The sequence below is a fragment of the Micrasema longulum genome, unplaced genomic scaffold (genome assembly GCF_059751315.1).
Source record: "Micrasema longulum isolate JH-2025_06_02 unplaced genomic scaffold, ASM5975131v1 h1tg000035l, whole genome shotgun sequence".
In the NCBI taxonomy this organism is placed as follows: domain Eukaryota; kingdom Metazoa; phylum Arthropoda; class Insecta; order Trichoptera; family Brachycentridae; genus Micrasema; species Micrasema longulum.
In genome coordinates this window covers 55,703-72,882 of record NW_028277242.1, presented here as the reverse complement: position 1 = coordinate 72,882, position 17,180 = coordinate 55,703, and the positions used below count along the sequence as shown (strand labels likewise).

At 36.0% G+C, this 17,180-nt stretch overlaps 1 protein-coding gene across 1 annotated transcript; it reads left to right on the top strand.

Annotated features, from left to right (window-relative positions):
- The first annotated feature begins 89 nt into the window (after nucleotides 1–89).
- On the top strand, nucleotides 90–16,259 carry asun (integrator complex subunit 13 asun). The gene is made up of 14 exons (XM_088225225.1): nucleotides 90–475; nucleotides 561–635; nucleotides 2,162–2,328; nucleotides 4,612–4,719; nucleotides 5,435–5,525; nucleotides 6,965–7,090; nucleotides 8,090–8,236; nucleotides 9,772–9,929; nucleotides 11,552–11,695; nucleotides 12,050–12,206; nucleotides 12,365–12,504; nucleotides 13,237–13,376; nucleotides 14,275–14,434; nucleotides 15,444–16,259. Exons 1-14 carry the CDS (start codon nucleotides 260–262, stop codon nucleotides 15,604–15,606), a joined length of 1,992 nt encoding a protein of 663 aa, XP_088081351.1. The 5' UTR covers nucleotides 90–259; the 3' UTR covers nucleotides 15,607–16,259.
- Nucleotides 16,260–17,180: the final 921 nt, after the last annotated feature.

Genomic DNA, 17,180 nt, shown 5'->3' with positions numbered 1-17,180 from the left:
TTGATAAAAGGTATATGTATTCTCTATGCTCCCAGTTTATGGCCGGTGCCGGCCGGTGGTCGATTTGCTTCATCTGTGGTATACATTTTGATTTTGACGTGCGTTCCGTACGTTTTTTGGATTATTCTTTCTCGGATGTTGTGATTTTCGTATTTCTCTTGTGAAATTGCCTTGTGAACAGTTACAACAATTTTAGTTTATCAATTATCTCTTCAGTTAATCGAAACATCGATGTGATATTGAATTAAACTTGGTTATAATGATGCAGTCAAGCCACAAAACAGTATTTGTACTCGATCACACTCCGTATTTTGGGATTTCTTCCGAGAGTCATATAGAGTTTGATTTATCTAAATTAAGGGGAGCTGGTTATGTTCCACTACCTCCAATTTCTAAGTCTCTTTGGACATGTAGTGTAGAAGCTGCCGTCGAATATTGCCGTATAGTTTGGGATCTTTTCCCCCAAGGAAAATTGGTACCTATTCCACATCTTTCAATTCTATTAACATACTTAATTTTGATGTTAAGTCATTTTGTATTGCCATGGTTTTGTCTCTTAGGTCAGATTCGTCGTGAGTGATAATGCAGCGCATATTCTGAATACTTGGAACCCAACACAGCAAAATTTAACACATGTAAGTTATACGGTTTTTAATAAGTATGCTTTTGTTTTAATTAAAGCTCAATGAGTGACTGGGTGTTAAAGTTTGATTCTTTGTTTCTGGATAATATCTGAAGTGAATTTTGATTTTGTTTTTCATGTTCATATTTTAAATCATAAATGATGATGGTCACCTTAATGTCATGGCTCATTTGCTGAAAAATTTTGCTGTAATTAGATCATCATTTCATATTTGCACCCAGTGGTGTATAGGGCACTGCATTGGTACTACAAAATCAGCGTATCTTGATATTTTTTTACATTAAGGTAAGGTGATCACCTTCATGTGTGAATTATAGTAGGGCCAATTTAATAGGTCACATTTGACATTTGTCGGTTTTAGCTTCATAGTGAGGTGACCTGCTTAAAAACATCGATTAAAGTGAATGAATCGATTCGGACATCAAACATAATATATGTGAATGAAATTCAGTTACTATGAAAAAGTACTTATATGTACTGTAATTTTATTTTAAAAATCATAAGTCGAATCCCTGTCCCATTATTATTTTCTACCGTAAATTTAAGGAACAAGATAAGATAAGTCCATAATTTAACAAAATTATCAACATTTGATTTTTCTGGGTAACATCCCTAGTGTTTAAAAAGAAAAAGGGTTCACTGATGGAACATTGTAACGACGTTTAGAACAGAAAAAGTTTATTATGTTTAGAATGGTTTATTAGTGAAAGTAAATCGTAAAATTACCTTCTTTTGTCATTATTACAATAAATATGTAATCTTAATTGAAAAAAGTTAAGCAATTGTGCAGTTCTAATTAATTTTTTCCAAAAAAATCTTTCTGCGTAGTGTTTTTTTGTGTCCAGGCTAATTTAATCACTTTGTGATCACTTTGTTTGGTGTCGCGGACTCACAGATCAAAGGATCGAAACCCACTCTACCCCGACCAATTCCTATTTTCTGATGATGAGTTATTTATTGCTCGTTAAAAATAGGCCCCGAAATTTATGTATTTGAGTAAATTAAAAGAATGTAAATATTTGTTTTTACTAAAAAAAAATTAATAAAAAATAGAAACGCAATCCTTAACGAGTGCCTTTGACTCGATAGCTGTTCTCAGATAAAAATCCTGAGTATGGAAATCGAGCGGTGGTATGTCGGTCTCGTAGTGTAGTGTCCCAGGTTTGATTCCCGGGAAGGTCGACATGAAATACTGATTGAAAAGGTGGTTGTATACTGCAATAATTCATGTTTCTAGACTGGCACCTGAAGCTTAAGGCTGATCACCTTACCTTCATGTAACAGATGATTGATATACGCTTTATTTAGTGTACCATTGAGTGCGGACAGGGGCAGGATGGATAGATTTTTTTGCAGAAACTTTGTTTTGTATTTTAATTTATGTATACATGTATCTGGTATTTTTTGAGCTTTTATATTGTATCACTTTTTACCGAAGGGGGTTGTTACACCTGGGAAATAACTGATTATTGGTGTGCCAATCCGCCATTAATTATTGTTTCATATCTTGTGTTACAGATACTGAATGCCATGTGTCTGGTGGGGGTCCCAGGGTCGGTGAGCTCCTCCGCAGCGGGGGGCGGACCCTCCGTAGTCCCGGGCCTGCGGGCCGCGGTGGAAGCCCTCGCCGAGCCCTCCACGCAGCAACAAGCCCGTGCCCAAAAGGAAGCCTCTACTTTGAACAGGTGACTAGCTATTCAATGAGTCGCAGACTTATAAAACAAAACATGCTCTGGATGAATTTTAGAAAAAAATGGGGTATGGGAGGTATGGTACTACCTGGCGGCCACACAACAACAACACAGTTGAACACACAACAATCTTCCCTATTCCAAACCAACACACATCTTCAGTTCGCCTTTGGTTGCAGATGTGTTTGTAGACGTGACTATAGACATACAATTAAATTTCATAATCATTATTTCAACGCGGCTTAATTCAGATACATCCGCCATTTGTCGAATGAGGATAGGGCATTACTGTTCGAGAACTCACCTTGCGAGAATTGGTGTCTTTGACTCCCCCATTTGCGATTGTCATTTTGAGGAGGAAGATCTTAACCACTTATTCTTTGTTTGCCCAATAAATGACCAAATGCCAACCCTTTTCAAGACTTTAGCTCCACTCATTTCCCTTCCTACAAATATCCAACTCATCTTAGCTAGCAGGAATCCATCTATATACAACCTTTTGCGTAAATTTAAAAAAAATAACGGAATCGATTTGTAGTGCCCGACTGGGGCTTGTTGTTGGATCGGTGACGATAGCATGAGTATGGGTGGAGGGTTGATCGTTTGGTGGAAGGATTCTCCTTTTTAGTTTTGAAACGAGAAAGGAGAGAACTTTCTCGGAACCGTTAGACTTACCTATGTTTATGTTGCTTGCAGACCCGACAGTTGGGCCTGGTTGCGTACTGCGAACCAGTTTGTTTTATAAAATAATTCAACATGACATTGGCAAAAGCGTACAATTTATTATGCAACGCCATTAAAAAAAAAAAAAACATTAATGAGTATTGCCTACAAATCCATCTTAATTTAGTGTTTAAGTGATTGTTATATTTACTTTATAATAAATTCAAACCAATATGTTAGTGATATCTTTAATTTTATATAAAAAACGTAACCCTGTACAAAACTTTAAAATATATATATATATATATTTTTTAATCTTGAAGTAGGGCACACATAAACATATTCTTATGTGTACTCTTAATTTATAAGTTGTTTAACACATATTTCTCTGGTATTGTGATCATGTTCATGTTGGCTTTGATCAATTTTTTTTCCAAAATTCTGTATTTTTTTTTAGAATGAATTATTTTATGTACAAATATCATCATATTGTAAAATATTCTTTGCTTATACAGGGTGTTCTTTAAACCCTGTCACATCCGAAACCACGATGATCAGTATGACCAAGAAGACATATTGGCACATTAAAATGAATTTTTAGAACGAATAAAATTTACAAAAATAAAATATTAAAAAAAATAAATGGTTGCTTACTTCTGCAAGGGAGAAGCAAGGAGAGGGGAGGGGGGAGTCTGATACACTGTCAACCACATGGCCACGCCATATTAAAAAAAATAATCTGCGTTCTAAATATTCTTTTAAATATGCTAATATGTCTTCTTGCTCATACTGATCATCGTGGTTTCGGATGTGACAGGGTTTAATGAACACCCTATAAGTTAGTAATTTCAATTAATTTAACATCAAATTTACACTTGTGTATCGGTTTAAAAAATAAATAAATTCTTAAGGCTTTGTTTTGTCATATGGTTAGTTTAATATGCTGCTACAGTAGTTAATGTATGGTTTAATAACTTATGGTATGTTTTATGTATATTATTAATTATCAGGAAAGACATACCCCCCACAAAGGTTATCACTAAAGCCCTAGAATGAATCTCTCTGAAACTTCTAGATGTAGGTTCTGCAGTGCTGACGATGAAACACCTTCACCGACAATTATTGTTTTTCCTTATTAGGGCATTTTTAAAAGCACTTTTTACATAATGTTTTGAATGTCTTATCCATTTTTCACACTGTTTCTTCATTTTATATTCTTCCTTGGTCTGGACATGCATGTATTTAAGATCCGATTACGTGACCTGTTAATCTTTTGGTTTTTCAAACAAACATTGAAATTTTAACTTTCACTGAAGATAACAGATCATAATGCATTTATCTGATTGGTGACGCTACGAATGTTTGTAAAACGCTATAATCAGCCGGTATACCAAATGTTAGTTGGAAATGGTATCAAGCCTACTTACAGATCATTATAAATCGGTGGCCCTCAATGTACTAAATAATTTGACTATGCACTAGTATGTATGTTTCACATTTATTTTTAATAATTTAGAAAATTTCAGTGCTTATTTTTTAACACAGACCACAAATTATGACACAAGCGAGAACTGGATATTTAATCACGGTCTTAATTATTATTGATGATTTCAGATGCCGTATTATCTGCATAACCAGTGCCCGAGATGATGCGTCGATGCGAAGTTTGGTGGATATTGTGCAGACAGTTCTACTTCAACAGAATAAGTCCCAACATGCTCAGTGCGTACATTTTTTTGTTATTATTTTTTAAGTATCGACACTTTCTTATATGTTGTTCCTCCAAAAGTTCATACAAAAATCCCCCAAAGGTTATATTCATTAATTAATGTTAGTAAATATTTGTGTTTTACCACTTACCGACTTTAAATGTCTACCAGTTTTGAGATGTACCCGTCTCTTCGTCAGGACAATCACTACACCAACATGCAAATACTGAAATACACTTTCTCCTTTACTATCACCCTATTATACAAAGTATTTACGAAAAAAGTATTGGCGGCCTCCGTGGTGTAGCGGTCAAGACGCTTGACTCACGCACGGAAGGTTCCGGGTTCGATTCCCGGTGAGAACACAAAAAATAAAATGTGATTTTTCTCAAGCCTGGGTTTTCTGTGATGTAATTCACCACTGTAATTGGGCCTCCTGGCCTGTTGTGGTGCAAAAATAAAAATGTAAAAAAATGTATAAATTACATGCAGAGTTAAAGGGGATGCAAACACCACGATGTCCGAACATGCACTAAAATTAAGTTAATAATATTCAGCGATATGTTTATAGAGGTGAAGATAAGGGAGGAGCCGAGCTAAGAGGTTGAACGTTACACGATCGGTTCATTTTTAAATCAAAAAGCGGGCTGTATTGAAAAGATATTTGATTATTTATCAGGGGAATATTATTTTTTTAATGAGAAATACCTCCATGTTGTTTATTATAGAATGATAAGAATAAACCATTGCCACCTGGTCATCATCAACGTTTTTCCTGTCAATGTGGAATCTCAAGTTAACAGCCAACCCTTAAGAGAGGTAAATAAAATATTTTCTATGTTTAATACAGTTTTAGAACTATTTTTTTATTCAAAAGAATAAAGATGGGCACATACGATTTTTACTGAAATTTAAAATACAGTAACTTTAAATCCTGATAAACCGCTATGCTAATAGTTGGTCATCGGGTGCTAGGAAATTAGTTTTGTGAGAGTAGCTTACATTATATTTAATACTAATAAAAAATATCATTAGAGCAACGGACTATAGTTCCTCTCTCAATCTTCAAAATGGAAACCAGGCTGTGTGTTTTTAAGTTGCAGTCCATTAGTGTTGTCAGTAAAGTTTCAGCCCTTTTTACTTGACAAAAAAAGTAATATAATAATGATGAAACTTATAAGATGCTAAATGATTTCTATGACCACCCCCTGGAAGAGATGTTTAAATCAAATCCCAACACAAATTTACTGGGTCATAACTGGAAGCTCTATCGTCCCCAACTCAACCTCAATCTTGAAAAAACTTGCTTTCCAGCTGGGCGGTTTCAGACTGGAATAAATTGCTAAGCCTAGTGGTCCATGTCGGTCGACTAGTTCAAAAATTATTTAGATGCTTTTTTGAAGGAAAAAGAACACAGACAAATTGCAGTACACAAGATATAGGCGAACCAGCGAAGGCTGTCTGCCCATAACGAATAAAAATAACTATTTGAATCGGGTTGAGGTCCCACAGCTATTATTATTATTATGGATAACTTATATAGTGCCATTTTTGTAATATAATACCTCAAGAGCCGTTTACAAAGAGATTATACAAAGATATAAATTTGATTTTAACTTTTTTAATTTAAGAAAAACAATGTACTTTGTCACCACATGCTAAAGATTTATTCTAATGATTTAGGAGACATGTGGGTTTTAAGTTTCTTCCGAAACATCACTTCACTCTCACAGTTTTGCACCTCTGCTGGAAGAGCATGGAAGAGTATGGCCTGTGACTGCAAATGCGCGTTCGCCAAATTTAGTGCGCTGTTTGCGTAGAGGTATAATAACTTTTCCTTTCGACGTAGATGTAGCTGATCTAAGCCTAAGACGTCTGTCAGCTAGTTCATCTGGAAAGCAGAGTTCCCTTAGATATTCTGGAGCAGAGTTGTGCAGTGACAGTTTGTATTCCACCCTCTGTGGAAAACGTAGCCAGTGTAATTCCCGAAGTAGTGGAGTGATATGACTAAACTTGGAGATTCCAAAAATAAGTCTCGCTGCGGCATTCAATACAGACTGTAGGCGAGTCATTTTATTCATTGGTAGACCTGCGTAGATACCATTACAATAACAGCCAGGTCACCCAGAGATTAGAACCCCACTCTAGCCTAATTCCCATAATCTAATAGTGGCTTATTTGCAACTCTTTAAAAATGCCCCCAAAATGGAAATATTTTAAACATATGCCATTTTTACTAACAAGCTGTAATGTTTTAGGTGGGGAACTATTTATCAGTGGAAATCCATAGTGTGGGAGCCGGGCGACTTGTACCGAGGTTACTCCGCTTGCTTATGCCGCATTATAACCTCGCCAGTACTACGGTTACGGGTATTCCTATGAAGGTAATTACATTACACCTTTTTTTTCATTTGAAAGTATAGCCTTACATGAACATTTACACTGGTTGATGATTCAAATTAATGATGACTCAATAGAACAACCAGATATTTATTTTTATTTATTCATATTTTTTCTCTCACAAACTATAATTAATAATAAAAACAATGTGACCTAACAATATACTTTTTAAAAAATATTTTTACATTTGAGAATAAACAAAGAAGACTAACTCAATAAACAGAGATAATTAACAAAATATTCAGACAGTTTTAAACACTACGTATTTATATTTATAATTCATTTATGTACATCTATATTATTTATATTACAAAACGCACAATGAAAGAACAAAAACCTAACATAAGCTATACACTTGTGGAGCAGTTGATTCAATATTGGTTTGGGCGAATGAGACAATCCATTTTACTTCTACCTAGCTCCACTATCCATTTTTTTAGTCTTTTTGAACATTTTCTCGTTACTAATTGTTTTAATAGATGTAGAAGTAGGTTATAGATTTTAATTGAATAATACTCAAAATTCCTTTGTCCGAAAGTGGTATTAGTTTGTATTTGTTTTAGTTGTCTTTGTGTTGAGGATCTAGTGATTATATTATTTGTATGTGATGTATTGTGGGGGTTATGTCCTTCATTTGAGTAAGAGTAGTTTTTGAATCTATAAGTGAGTATTGTTTTAGCGTATAATTGTTTTGGTGTCATAAGTTGTGATTTATGGAATATTTCTTATTGTAGGGGTTATGTCTGAGATATATTTTATAAACATTAAATAACGGTTATAATCACCATCGTTTTTAAAAAATAAATATTACATCCATTGAAAACCCATTTTATTAAATACATGAACCCAGTTCCCACAAATAGGGTTTTTATCATTCCTTTTGCTCGTCTGTAAAATTCTTTATTCGTTAATGAGTCTGTTTTTGCAGTGTTTTGCGATTAATTTATAAAGTACGCATAATAATGTACAAATGTATTATGTAGGAAGAACAAAATGCCAGTTCCAGTGCAAACTATGACGTTGAGATTCTGCACGGGGCGGGGGCTCACGCGGACATCACCCGAGGTGTCCCATCGGCGCCCAACTACACGGACAAGTCGCGCCCGGACCCGGATACAGATTACGAAACGGTATAATACGAGGAGTAGATACTACTGTTTATATTTTTACTATAAATATTGAGTGGTCTACTGAATACTTTATTTTTACAAATATAAAAACAAAAGTTTCGTGACAATTGTTTTGCCTTGTTAGGGCATTTTCAAACGAATGTGAAGATTAGATGGATTGAATGTCCTTTTATAGTTATATAATTCAAGGTACTTAAGTAGAAAATAATCTTATGAACTATAGCATGTACATTAATCATAATTGAGGAAAAAACCAATAGTTAAGGGCAATGCTAAGTGTTGAATATGTAATGGGGAATTTAGGTATTTATATTTGAATTTCGGAGAAAAATATAACATAGTAAGTATTTATTGACATACATGTATGTATTGTGAGATAATTAATGAAGCTTTATAGTTTTAGATAATTGTTGTAGAAAATATATCAATAATATTACAACAGGTTGCTGTTCTTTTTTATTTTAATACACAGTTGAAATATTATGAAGAAATTTATATAAACGTAAATGTATTATTATACAATATTTCTATTTTTAAGAATTCCTTATTAAAATATGTAACATGATCCATCTATTAATTACGCGTCATGTAAGCGTGTACATAAAGGGACAAAGTAAAGAATAACAGTCTATTTAAATATGTTTAATAGTTGTGAAGATATAAGGTTGGTTTGTTCATTTATTATTTTAAAATTAGGGTTATTTAGATATTTATCAATTTCCATTGTTCACACCCTGTTATATACGTCTAAAGAGTTTTTTTTTTATAAAACGGTAAGTACAGCACTGCGTTTGTACATCAACTGCAATGAATCTCTATCAACCGTATATGGGTTGCATATTAATTGTTGAAATATAGTTGCTTCTTTAAGATATTTGAATTATTCATTCTTACATTGCTGCATTATTTGCTTCTAACTTTATAAGATTTTTGTTTTTGCCTCTCAACACTTGAAAAATAGCTGTTTTTGCTCCCAAATTTCATAACCTAACCGCCATTTTGATTTTATCGAATTTGGCTTTGCGAAAAATACTAACCCTATAATTTCATAAATGTTTTTAAGTAAAAATACTAATGGAAACTAACATGAAAAATGATTTTTAGGATCTGAAATAGAGCTTAAGTTATTAATTTGTGAACCTTAAGTGACCATCACTCAAAATATTGTGTATAATTAAAAAAAAAAAAGTTTAGGTATTTTTAATTGGCGTATAACATAAATTCGACATCAAAAGATAAAAATGAGAGTGCGATTAAATTTAATTAATCGAATTGTGAACTTATATTAGACATAATTCGATATTCAATATAATGTCGATATTGTCACTCAATTGTAATTTTTTCTATAAATTATCGTTGCGGCGCGGCAGTATGTCACTATTGTGCCGCCTGCAACAATTTTTGCAAGAGCATTTGTATATATTTACGTAACTTTGTGAGTGTGCAAACTGACTTTTGACAAAGGGCCTCCTTACATTGCCGGGACCGCATATATTGTATTGCAATGATTCTTTATATAACGTATTGTCGGTCAGGTGACACTGCGCTGGTGCACCCCACGCGGCAGCTGGGGGGAGTGGGGCGCATGTGGCCCCCTGTACCGAGTGACCCCCTTAGACGTGGCCTCACGACCCTCGGCCTGCCTCGTCAACTTCCTCCTCAACGGGAGATCTGTCATGCTGGAGATGCCCAGGTATTTACATGATTATTTATTATTGCCGATAACTGGTTTATTTTGTCCGATGTGAAAGTGCACCATTGCAATATGTACTGGAGCCTCTTAAGCTAGGGTTTCCTAGAACAGCGGTGACCGTATTTTAACGGCCGTAGTGAACGGTGATGCAGTGGACAGCCGTCGTAACGTCGACTAGAGAGTGGTTTCCTAGGGAAACGGTGTTAAATGGTGTTGATAACACCGTTTTCCTAGGAAACCACACTCTAGTCACCGTTACGACGGGTGTCTACTGCATCACCGTTCACTACGGCCGTTAAAATACGGGCACCGCTGTCCTAGGAAACCATAGCTTTAGGCATACTAGAATGATTTTATATACCTATAGTTAAGCACACATAAAGCAGAGGTTATTAAATTTTTAAATGTACTGTGCTTTGTGATAATTTGGTTGCTGTAGTTATTATTATGTACTTATAGTCCTTAAAATATAGCTTAATTAGAATGACAGCTGTCAAACTAATTTCATTAGTGATGGGAAATTACTGATCACTGATCAAATCGATTTTATCAGTTATTTCATGCAATCATGAAACTCTGTTTCCGAAAATTGATATAAAAAACGCAAAAACAAGCCTATTATAGTGTGTTGAACACAATTATTCACCAAAAAATAAGACATTTATACTTTTTTCATGAACAACATCAAATGAATTATTTTTTTATTCGATCAATTTACATTGATCAATTTGTCCATCTCTAACGTTTTTGCAAAATGATGTAACCTTGTAAGAACGTCGTTAATAATTAGGTTTATTTTAGTTTTTTTTTAGTTTTAAAGCTGATTTTATATATTAATGTTGATTTATGTGTCAAGCATTGTATTAAAAAAATTAATTAACATGCCAGATACAAATGATTTTTCGTGTGTCAATATAAATAACTCCTTTGACGTTACTACAAAGTTATGTCGTCACTTTTTCTGACAAATGTCATTCTAATAAAGCTATATTTTAAGGACTATAGGGTTGTGGTCTTGTGTTAGTGTTGCGTACTCACAGAACAGAGGTCCGAGATTCGAAACCCACTTTTAAGAAAATTCAATTCCCGTTTTCCATTAGTGAGTTATTTATAACTTGTTGAAAATGACCCCAAAATTTTAATATTTCAAAAAGAATGCAAATGTTTCTTTAAAAAAAATGTATCTTTAAACAGAGGTATATTAAAATTTTATTTAAATATAATTGCACGAAATGCAGTTATTTTATCAAAAATGTTCTCTGCCTTATCTTCTGTGTATGTAATATCTATCAATCACTACACATTCTATGTGAATGTGATGCTTTGTATCACAGAAGAAGCTACATCCTCGGGAGACCACCAGTTAAACCCGAGGATGTTAGAGAGCTCGCTTCCTATCTACTAGCTGGATATTTTGAGGATCTGGGCTCGAAGAGGGAGATTTAGCAATATGAGAACTCTCACCCTCCACTTAGAAGCCAGGCTCTTTAAAAACTTAGGCTTGGGGGACGAGAACCAATTTACGGGGACCCGTCACAATAGATCTACACGGGTCGCAGTGACGTCAGAAGCTGATGACCCTAATCTAAAAAAAATACATACCAATCAGGACATAATTGCAGAAAAGGTGGCGGTAAGGTGATGTCTCACGTGCTGGCTGCACATGGCGGGGAGATTTTCATCCACGGGCTCGGAACTGGGCGCTCCGCCCTGGAGGACCCCCCTAGCGTATCGGAGGGTCCTGGGGGCCGAGTTACAGATTACAGGTACTAAACTAGTTGTCGTCGGTACATCAATTTCAATCGCCTGCAAATGATTTTGAATTAACCCCTTTGGTGTCGAATTAATTCTGATGGATATCATTGTTTTTTTTTACCGAGAGAAATATAAAATACTACTTCTCCTATTTCTCTGGTGAATAATGTCAGAAATACTGCAACTTTCAGATTTTAATTATTATTTCTTTTTCTTAACACATCCTACTCATCACATCTTCATTTCAGACTTTACCATAATGATAATAAATTGTACACTTGAATTCTACATTGTACCTTGATCACTTCTCTTTGAGGATTTTGCTATGGTTTCTTTTTAATAAAATCTTGTGGTATTTTTGTTAGAATAAAACACTTTGGCGAGTTGATGCAGCAGAACAAGCTCGTCCCCAATCGGATGCCAGGGGCACTCGCTCGAGCACGATCGCGTCTCACTCGACACACGCTGTGTTGGCCGCTCACTCTCTCCGCTACGTTGCTCTTCAATGCCCACATTGCTGAGGTAATCCTCTAATTTACACAACTACTCGACCAGTAGACTAATATAAATACTCACCCAATAAACCGACGATTTTTATTGTCTGGCATATTGTCATGCAACTGCATTCCTTCTTTTCAATAAAATATAATTCTGATAATATTGTGATGTGATGTTTTCAGTACGTAGATCCCCTGCCTCAGTTGATGGTGAAGGAGAGCCTAACAGAGGAGGAAGTGGTGCAGTGTAAGCAGGTCATCTTTAATCTTGTGGCGCTAGAAGCTCGCCACGAGCCCCTCATTCTGTCCAACCAGGGACACAGGTAATGAGGAAATATATATATCTACTGTAATTATTTTTAAATGATACATTTTATAACAAACCAAATTAGATAAAAAAATTATAAAGTTTGAAGAATACTTTGTAACAGGAGTAATATATTTAGGAACACTTCACTGGTGTAAGGTTACTTTGATACTAAAGCAGCATTGCCAACCTCCATCAAGCAAAAATCGGTAGATTCTGAAAAATAAGTCTGTAGCCAGATTTCCCAACCTCAAGATTTATTATTCCCACAAAAGACGGGGTGGCGGCACAGTTTTCAACCTTTCATAAAAATAGGCAATTATTCAAATTGCATAGATAAAACCACTTTTAGATAGAAATTTTATTATAATAGCAAAATGTTTAAAAATCAGTAGAATTTCAATCGAATTCAGTTGGCTTGGGAACGCTGTACTAAAGACAAAATGTTTTACTAATTTTACTAGGCACTCACACGCATGATTATTGTTGTTTGGAGCTGCACTGTAAAAAAGGGGATATGAGAGGAATTTAGGGGGTGGATAGGTTTGGGAATGATTCACAGGGTTGGTCTGAACATATACAATATGAGACTGGTGTGAGACATGTGATTCATTGCAAATAAACTTATATATAACTATGCTGTAGCTCATCAGTCGTCAGCCTCTTCGACAACTCTGCTGTTTTTGCTTTTACATGTTCAAAATACTAAAATGTGTTAATGAGGTGTTCATGTTTTATTGTGATGCAGGAGTAAAGGTGTGCGGCGGGAGGAGCAGTGGCGCCAGGTGTGGGGGGAACTGGAGTCCCTTGTACGCGGTCATCAGAGCTCTCCGGGACACCGTCAGGTCCTCAACTGCCTCCGGGATTGCCGATCCTCGGCCGATTCGGGTAACAGCATTTCTAAAAAATATTTTTTTTTGTCTTATGTTAATACCGAATTGTGGGTAATTTAGTCTGAATATCCAAAACTTGTCTTGTGGTGTAAAATACCGAGTGTTTTATTTATTTTATATTTATAATGTTATTCCACAGTGCAAATTAATTCATAAATAAATAAGATAACCTCTTCCGGCCCCCGACTTGGTACTGCATATGGACTGTGTTCGGAACAAAAGCTTTGAACCATAATTTTGGAAAAAGCGGTTTCATTATTTCATATGAGTTTTAAACCAATGCAATAGACATTTGCAGTTCTAATCATTTTGCCAGAATATGATAGGACCTATGCAATAAGGAACTTCAGCCCTTTGAGAAATTAGATACAAACATGTTTTCTTACGCGCGGTAAAAATTAGGGCATTAAATTATATGGCAAAGTTTCTTGAAAATGTACGAAAAACTATTTTCATAAAAACGAACTGCTTTGAATGACGTCACTAGTTCATATGAATCAATCAATGATAAGAGTTGTGGAAGATATAGAAGAGAACTTGAGACGTCACACGCGGATCAATTCCAGAAATACAAAACTTAAAAATTATAGCGCTGCAAATATGTTACTAAAAAAGAAAAAAAAAATTGGTTTAAAACACATTTGAAATAATGAAACTGCTTTTTCTAGAATTATGGTTTGGAATACACAGACGCTATGTATGTTCATTCTTATCTAATGAGGTGGTATGTATAATATATCTCTTACATCAATCATTGCATGTGTATCTTGATTTGAACACGGTTAATATGAAAAATATTTTCTTGTCATTATTTCTGATGTTGACATGTTTTTAAAATTCTAAATTGGCATTTCTTCTTAAATTAATCATTATGTAATATTAATTCTTTTCAGGGGCCAGCGGAGGCAGCGGCAGTGAGTCTGGGGTGCGGGCCTCCGTCATCCGGGCCACTACGGACAGCCCCATGTCTCCTCCTGCCGCGGGGGGCGCCACTTCCGCCCCGCCCCTGGCCCAGACCATAGTATCACACACTTCCATCTACAACACTCCCAGGTAATGCAACGTTCGCCGTCATCGTCCCCTTGCACATCAGTCACGAAGTATCTCTTTCATTTTAGATAGTGATGGAAGTTTACCCCCTAAGGTATTTCTGAGCGGTCAAGAAAAAGATTAGATCATCATTCGTCACAAAACAAAATTATTTAAAAAATCACCTTCATTAATAAAACCTCTCGAGTCTGCTCAAAAACCTATTATCAAAACAATTTTTCAAAAAGCCCTTCCGGTATCCCTGCGTCGAGTTGCTTGAGGAATTCAGGATTTTAGATATTGTAAGGCAATTATTAGTCGGCCTGTGGTGTGATGGTCGCGCATTCACCTACCATGCAAGAGGTCTCGGGTTTCATTCCTGACACGGTTGACATGAAATATTTATTTAGAAATGTGTTTTTACACTAGAATATTTCATAGTCCCTGGACTGGCACCTAAAGCGTAAGACTGATCATCTTATCTTTCTTCTTGCGGTGCCTTATCAGGCCCCCCAGATGTTGGCGATCACTACGGCGAAAGCATCTCCGACCTGCGCTACTCCGCAGCCAGGACAACTGCTTATTACCTTCATGTAACAAAAAAATATCGAGATACGCTGCGATTGCTGTACCATTGCAGGGCCCTATGCACCATTAGATGCAGAAAAGGAATGATGAAAAAAAAATTAAGGCAATTATATCGACAGTGGAAAGGAAAAGTTATTAAGCGATTGTAGCTAGTCAAAGATGGCTCCTGCAATGGTAGCTGAAACGTCGGAACAAATCCAACACACACGGTATCACCCAAAAAAGAAACATATTGACATGTAGCAACTTTACAGAAGAGGCAATTAAAGATTTTTTATATGTTTGTTTAATTATACAAAAACCTCATATATACCTATTATTTTGGCGTAATTCCTACAAAATTCAAATAAAAATTTCAGTGAATGTTACACAGTGTGTAAAGTGGCCACTCAAAAATGTTTTCCCTCTCCGTTTCAGTAAATTTATGTGGCTCAACTTGTTTCAGGTCAGTTTTGGACTTGTTTGTGGGAGGTGACAGCACGCGGACGCCCATGCGGAGAATGGAGTTCTCGGGCCGCCTGGCTCACCCGTCCGGGGTGGCTCCCCTGTACCCCCAGCTGCACCAGAGGAAGGCCGAGGACCAGCCCCCCATGCAAGCCGAGGCCTAGGGAGTCCAGTGGAGCTGATAAGGCGGTTTAGGCTCATAATATTACGCTTACCAACTGTGAAATATAAGACTGAACGCTGTGAGTGCTGATGTTTTGTTACCGAGATAACAGCGAGGAAGTTCAGTAGAATTCAGGAAGAATGAAAGCATTTAATTGTACGATGCAGTTTCTCAAAAATGTATGAAAAAATTCATAAAAATGTTTTTAACTGCATTACGACATCATAAGGTTTAGCGACCACATTTTTGCCAAAGCCAATAAATTAAAGCGTTGTTTTGTTGTTGTGGCAATTATGCGCATCATGATTGCAACCGGCAACAGATTTCTAGGGTCCGGAGTTAGCGTGTAAAAATTATAATTTTACGGAGTCCAACTTTTAAATGTCAGAAATAAAACTAACTGTTTGTCATTCCTACAGACTAATCCGATCGTGTCAAACGATGTCATAGAATGTCTGCAATTCAACGGTTCGTACAACAAACATTAGTTAAACCCATGTTATATTTCTGTACCTCAGAGGCAGACGAATGCAAATCCTAACGTCAAATGTTCAAAAAATGCCTAAAGAATCTACTTTCTCTAACTGATTTATAAAAATTTATACCATTAACCGCCCTTACCTTTGGGTCATTATTAAAAAATTTGGTAAAAAATCGTTAGGTTTTTTTAACAATACTTTTTCACAATGTACCAGTCAACATTTTTAAACAATAGACTTATTTATGACCGTTTTTTATATCCTTTGCAAGTCAGAGGTTCTCAACATAAGATGTCACCTATTAATTTTTTTGTAATAATATTCTATTGAATATTTTTTCAAATATATTTTGTATTTAATGTAATGCAAATGGGTCATTTTTCCATTACACTTTAAGGTGAACTGCTTAATATGAAGAGGCTTGTGCATTATGACTTTTTACCGATTCCTTCCTCATACAAACAAAACACAAACACATCTGTTAACTTCGACTGACCTCGAAATGAGTCGAAATACTAATACAGTAACCATGCTGGTTTGAAGGGCTTTAGACTCCCTCCCTGGAAAGGATTCCTCCTGGCGTCACTTCCTCATATATTTTCTTTTATCCCCTTTTGGATTACGTGGGTGGTTGTGTTTGCCCCCCCGTTTAGCCTTTGAGGAGAAAGAGTTGGGAACCTCTCTAGGACCTTGATTTTTTTCTGCGAGAGGTCTTCGCTGTCCTTGAAAAAACTGATCCGTTCTTTTTGGGGCAGGTACATAAGGCCTTGAGGTACCGGGTTGAGGACCTGTGGGCTTCACCGACAATTTGTCCGTGGTGCCCACTCTAGAGAGGAACAACGTCAGGTTCTCCTTATTGAACGAGTGTCGGAGCTTGGCGGAATCTTATTAAGACCCTCTCTGACATGTTCCTCATTTATTTCCCCCAACACCGCTTTTCTGCGGAATTGGATCGCTTCCGTTCGCCTCCCACATACCATCTGAATAATATCTTCAGAGACCCTTTGGTATGGAGAGTCGTAAGTTGAGAGAGCTTTGACTCGCTCAATACGGACTTTTTGTTTAGCACCGTGTCACTGTCTGCAGCCCAATTTAT